A 6796-nucleotide genomic window follows, 5' to 3' on the forward strand; every position below is an offset into this window, starting at 1 on the left:
ACATAAATTAATTTTATTTAAATTGTACACAGATAATTAATTTTAAATATATACAATATATATGTAAAATATAATATATTCCCATTAAATATTATTAAATTCATTTTGATCCATATACAGTTTCATATAAATAAATAGGCCTTTTCTTTTCTTAAAATTATCATAAATTTTTTTTATTTAATTATTGTAATCTCATTAAAGTTTTCAGTTAGTTTAAGAAGATTTTTAGTATTTATGATAGTAAAAACCGGAAGACACAAAAATATATTTTTATTATCTCTTTTAAAAAAATGTACTATATTATATATTTAACTTTTCTTCTATGCAGTCCCAAATTTAAGAAATTAATCATTTTTGTTTTACATTATTCCATTTAAATATATATATTTAAAACATTATCAATTTAATTTTTTTTTTTATTATTAATTTTTATAAATAATTTGTTAATTTTTAATAAATGAAAAATTGAAACAGAAGAGGAAGCATAAGTTATGAAATTAGATCAATAGATTCCTTTAAGTATTATAGTAATAGATTTTAATTATTTTGTAATGTAAACTAAAATATTTAAGAATTAATAAAATTTTGATTTGGATTTCAGTTTTTTTGAAATTATGTATACATTATTGAGCTGATATTAATACTTGCTTAAAAGGTAGTTATTTCTTGTATCTTGAGCCAGGGTTTCAGTTTGTTATTTAAAAATAATATTTTCTTAAATATATCTATGCTATTTTTTGTCATATATGTATTGCAAATATTTTCAATAAATGTTCCAAATTACTTTTAATTGATTTCAATGATATCTTCAGTATATTCAGTATATATTTTTATATATATATATACGCTCATATGACTTATATTTAGTAAGAAATTCTTTTTCAAATTTATTGATTCTAATTAATTTTTATATTTTCGTTTATGAAAAAGTGAAATTAATGATAATTCATGATATCAAAAGTTTTCATATACATAATTGGTCCATAAAACACTAATTTATTAAAACCAATTATTTTGAAGTCGACATTTTAGTAGATATTTAAGTCCCCAGTAGTATTTATTAAATTTTTAAATTAATAGTTACAGTGTATAATTTTTATAGCTCATTCAAATTATAATAAGAATGTATGGACAGTACGTTTAAGAAGGACAAGGAGTTAAGTTCCCAGAACGACTTTTTGTGAAAGAAAATATATCCAAACCATAAATTTGAGTGGTACAATCAAAACTTACTAGTATTTTAGTTAAGATCGATATAATATTCTTCGATATATTATTAAAATTGATCTAAATTCTGAAACCTTTAAATTTATGTTTGGTATTATGAATAAAGTAATAATCATATGGATTCTTACGTATGAGTTTTTCACAGGTATTAAAACTGTTAAACTTCCCAGGAAATATGCTACACATCTATTCCTAAAGCGATAGTCTCTTGCGGGATATTCACTTATCCAACTGCATAAGTCATCAGAAATACCTAATAGAAACTATTTGTGAAGAGACATGCCTTTCTTATAAGCCCAAGATAATTCAATCACAGCACTTAATTCAAAAAACAACAAAATTTCGATCGAGTTTCTTAGTCTAAATAAATCTGTTCTGATTAAGTGCTAATATCTGATATGACTTTGCTGCAGTTAACTTCCTTTTTTCAGAATTAAGACAAAATGTCGCCGACATCCGAAGATTATAAGAAACACAAAACATAACATATCCTTCAATTATCTGGACTAGTGGTCTGCAATTATATTGGTGTAGTCGAATATATTCATCTGATTTTCGTCGATTAAGAAGAAGAAACTTGGATTGAAGAATGTTGTAGGATTTATTAAAGGGTTTAATATCTGTCTGAATTAGAATTGAAGACTTTTTAAGCGACCTATTATACGGTCTCATAGGATACAATGTGATTTTCTGTTGTTTTTTATTTTATGTAATATCAAAGAATCTATTACCTATGTCTATAAAAGGAAGCAATGATAGAAATGTTAAATATTTTATCTGGTCTAATATTTTAATCTGCTCTTCAGCGAACAGGAATGAGAAACTTGAATTAAAGGATATTCTAAGATTTATGAGTGAATTCAATTTCTGTCTAGATTAGAATTGAAGACTTTTAAGTAAGGTACAATACATCTTATAGAGTCTAGTTTTTTCTTTTTTTTTTTGTTTTATTCTATGTAATATTAAAGGATGAAAGAATGTAATCAATTATTGAAAATATGCTACCATCAGCTGGGAATACGTTAATCGAAGTTAATTGTCTACGTCGCTTAAGAATCACTATTCATTTTTACTGGAGTTTCATAATTCATAATAATATTAATACTATTCTTTCTTTTTCTATCTAAATGAAAGTACTATAGTTATCTATATATTTGTATCGCAATTCAACTGATGAGTTTACTGGTGCCTTTGAAGGAGGTTTTTTACGTTTATCCAACATTGGAGATAACTGTATCGTTGAAGACTGCTGAAAATTGTAAATAATATTCTATACTGCATGGAAGAATATTTGTAAAAGCGGCAATATTGAAGACCAAAATAAAATTGCGTTTGGAGGTTAAGATTTGTTATAGATCTATCGCAGATAGATAGGTGAGACTGGACTTTAAACACTCTGTTGAAAAACTGGTATAAACAAAACTTAAAAAGTCAGGGGTAAGAAATGATACATTTACTAGACATACAAAAAGTATATGAGGCCCATGAAAAATCTAATCGATATTAATAGTATGAATATATATGGAAGATCATCAGAAGTTGAAGGACATATTAACCCAAAATTTAATTTTTATAGTCGATTTGTTCAAAAAGCGATAGGAAGACAATGATAATACAAGACGATGATTTTAAAAAAAATTTTTACTAAGTTTTGTGGGGCCAAATTACCGATTATAAATTCAACTGAAATATTTACATAAATTCTAGAAAATGATTATGTTTTGAATAAAAAAGTAATAGTAGATAATTTAAATAATTGTCAAAAAAAATTTGTGAATATTTATGTTAGTATGTATATTCCGCACTTACGATATAACCGGAATTGGAAACCATTTAATTAGATAGAGAGTTATTTTCAAACCAGCATAGTGCAAAACTTTATGAAAAACACATTTATAAGTTACTAATAATTATAGAAATAGTGAATCCAAGTTTTTAGTATTAATTTTTATCTAAACAATATATAATTCTTCTTAAACATATATGTATTTTTGGTATATCAAATTAATTAGAAGAGCAAACAATATGGTATTATGTGTGTAGTGATTTTGCTTAAGTTTAAAATATTTTTTGTTTTATATATTATAGAATTTGAAATATTTTCTAAATAAGTTTTTTTCGTACAATTTATACCAATATAGTAAAAAATATGTATTTTCTAAAAAATAGTTCAGTTATGTAAAGGTTTTTCCATTTAAAAGTTAATTTTCAAAATTTGTTTTAGTCACACTAAATTTGCTTATACAATAAATTAAGATAGCATAAAATTTTGGTTCCATAATTTGGTATCTTTGTTAAATTATATTTAATTTTGATTATTAGATAATTTACAAAATTTTTTTTAATATTTATATACATATGTTTGTATACATATATTGCATACTGACCTCATAAAGAAATAATTTTCTGATTTGATTATATCGAAACCATTTAACTATTTTTACAATTATAAAATAAATTTATTTATATATGTATATGCATATATAATTATTTATATATATACTTGTATGTACATAAAGATATATATGCATGTATTTATATAAATTTCTATATATAAAATAAAAACCAAGTATATGTGATATATATTCTTATTTTATGTAACATACATATATATAATATCTTATCAATGTATATTTTAGTAGTAATCTATATGTGCTCTTTATAGTCTTTGTAGTCTACACAAATATATATAGTAAAATTTCTCATAACCGTACACTCACCGTCGTAATGTTTTGGTCCGGGTATTGAAGCTGTCTGGTTAAAAGAACTGTCCGTTATGAAGAATTTCACTATAAATATATATAGATATATAGAATGTAGATAGATGTATATAGAATATATTGGGTATATTCTATATATATATTTTTACATATATATACCTATATATGTATATACATCGGGTATATGCTATATACATATTTTTTATATTTTATACATATTTATATACATACGATTACATACAATAATAAGTATGGGTATGTGTACATATGCAAACACAAGACTATTTAACTTAACATTATGTATTTTCTTATATATTAATATAATTAAAAAATTTTTTTTTATCTTGATATATATATTCTGATTTATACACACATTTTTATTTAAATATTTTAATGTTCATATAATATATACACATTTCTTTCGTCTACGCTTGTATATATATTTTGTTTTAAAAACAAATTTTTATATTTATTTTGATTTAACTTATGCATAGATATATTATATATGTTATTCTATAGTACATATAATTTATATATTATTTTTTGATTTAGCAAGTTTGTGTATATGTTATATCTCTTAATATATAGTACATATGAATTCTGTATTATTATTAAAATTTTTAAACTCATTGTATTTTTTTTGTTAAAATAATTTATATATTTCATTATATGTTCCTGTATTTATCCATTAAATATTTATTATCCTTTACCTCATTAACAATTTCTTTAAAGCACTTGTAAGTTTTCACAATTCTTGAATTTAGAATCCTCTTTACCCAATATCCAAGTAATCATCTGACGAGCCTTCATACTGGCCAAAACCACACTGCGACTCTTGTACCAATGAGCTGGTGAAGGACTCTCGCGATGACCCTGCAAATTATATTATTTATTTAATAAAAAATTTCTCTCCAGGTTGAGTATAAAATATTTAAAATTTAAAATAATTAAATGGCATACATATGTTGCTGACTAAAAATATTTATCAAATAAAATTTTTGTAAATAAAATTAAAAGTTAAATATGAGTACAGATAAAAGTACACAAAGACCTTTTAGTCTAAAAATTTCAAGTTGCATTTTAACTTCAATTTATTTTCAAAAATAATCCTTGTGGCTTATCTGTACCAATAAATCCTTTAAGTCTTGTAATTCTTGTAAGTTTCTGTAAGTTGTGCAAAAAATATTACGATAGATACAATAGTGATGCAATAGTGATATACTTACAAGAACATATATTTAAAATACACTTTAAACTATATTATTTCACAAAACTTGTATATAATCGATAGAGAATATTTCTCTCTTAAATCATTTAAAAGTTTTAGAGTGAAATATGAATTAAATTTTATTTGTATAAACCTATAAATTATATTTTTGTGTTATATCCTTTAGATACTTATTGGATACATATTGGTTTCGGAATATTTAAAGGTTATGCATATAAATAAAACTCATGCTGAACTTTATTACGGTAAACCTCCCAAGTAGAAATATGTTCTAAACTTTTAAGTGGATGTATAAAGTTGAATTTTATTGGCACTCAGAAATCGTAATTCTCACAACTTATAAGTAATTCGGAAAATACGTACTATTCGTGTATACTTAAGTTATTTAAATAAATTAGTCAACTTAAGACATTTATTGGGAAATATATTAATTTAAGACTATGCAGTTAAATACTGTTGAAAAATTTATTACATAAATTTATATACATTTAAATCATGAAAATCTTTAAAAATTAGATAAATCAACAGTTCTTATATACAGCGCTCTTTATTAAACACAGATAGGAGCTGTGTATATATGGTAACATAAGGATAGAGCACTGAAATTATTTGCGAAAACTGACAGACTTACCAACACCGCGTTATCAAATCTCAAAATGGTTACAGACTTCTCGGGGAAGTATGTAGATCTGAGGTCAATTATTGCTTAGTCTGATGAAGTGATAAACAATAATCTAGTCAAGGTGTAAATTGGGGTTTTGAAAATACCTCGAGTTAAAAAAGAGTATAAGTACTTAAGTCACTAGCTCTAAACTGCTTCAATATAATATAATTGGTTAATATTACCGAGATTAGACTTTTCCATTTTGTGGTTTTAACCGAAACAATCGAACTGTTGTTTTAATCATTATGTGGCTTGTTTAAGGGTTGCCATTTTACAATATTGATCGTGTAACAACCTCTGAATGTGTTAAAATTGTGAAAACTTACCACCAAAATAGCGAAATTAGGTAGTACGTGGTGTATTTTCAATTTCAAACAAACGAAATTTATTCAGTGATAAGGGTAAATTGTAATTTTTTGCTTAATGATATAAATAGATATGACAATAAACTAAATTGTTACATTCAGGGCAGTAAAAATCCATAAGTAAGTGTCGAAGGATCATTGTGTCCACAAAAAGTTACTTTATGGTATGATATTTGGTGAGAAGTGTGATGGAGCCAGCACATGCTTTGTTGAAAATGACAAAAGTGTTCACAAACCATTAACCCTTACTCCTTATTAGCTCGAAAATAAGGAAATAAATGTAGAAGATAAGTAGTTTTAATAGGATATGCCAGATACTACACAACATGATTTAGTGTATTCAACAAAAAATTTTCCAGAAGTGTGATTCTACGTCAATTGGCTAGCAATATTATAAAAGTGGTCAACATTACAAGTTTCTGTGAGGTTATTCAGAGTATTGTGGATATATAAATAATTTTGAAAATGTACGTACATACATCAAAAAATTTATATTGTAAATTACCTCCAAAGGAGGGTTCGTGTTCTCAATGAACAGGGTATGGTCATGCGCAAAACATCAGCCTATGCCTTACCAAGACCATGGTGCGTG

At 24.5% G+C, this 6796-nt stretch overlaps 1 protein-coding gene across 1 annotated transcript in view; it reads left to right on the forward strand.

Annotated features, from left to right (window-relative positions):
• Nucleotides 1-5437, forward strand: part of LOC119674718 (GTP-binding protein REM 2-like) — a 14719-nt gene extending 9282 nt beyond the window's left edge. Inside the window, exon 4 of the mRNA XM_038085874.1 lies at nucleotides 5342-5437. Coding sequence (XP_037941802.1) covers nucleotides 5342-5437 — 96 coding nt within the window. The remainder of the gene's footprint in view (nucleotides 1-5341) is intronic.
• Nucleotides 5438-6796: the final 1359 nt, after the last annotated feature.

Source organism: Teleopsis dalmanni, chromosome 2 (genome assembly GCF_002237135.1).
Source record: "Teleopsis dalmanni isolate 2A chromosome 2, ASM223713v2, whole genome shotgun sequence".
Classification (NCBI taxonomy): Eukaryota; Metazoa; Arthropoda; class Insecta; order Diptera; family Diopsidae; genus Teleopsis; species Teleopsis dalmanni.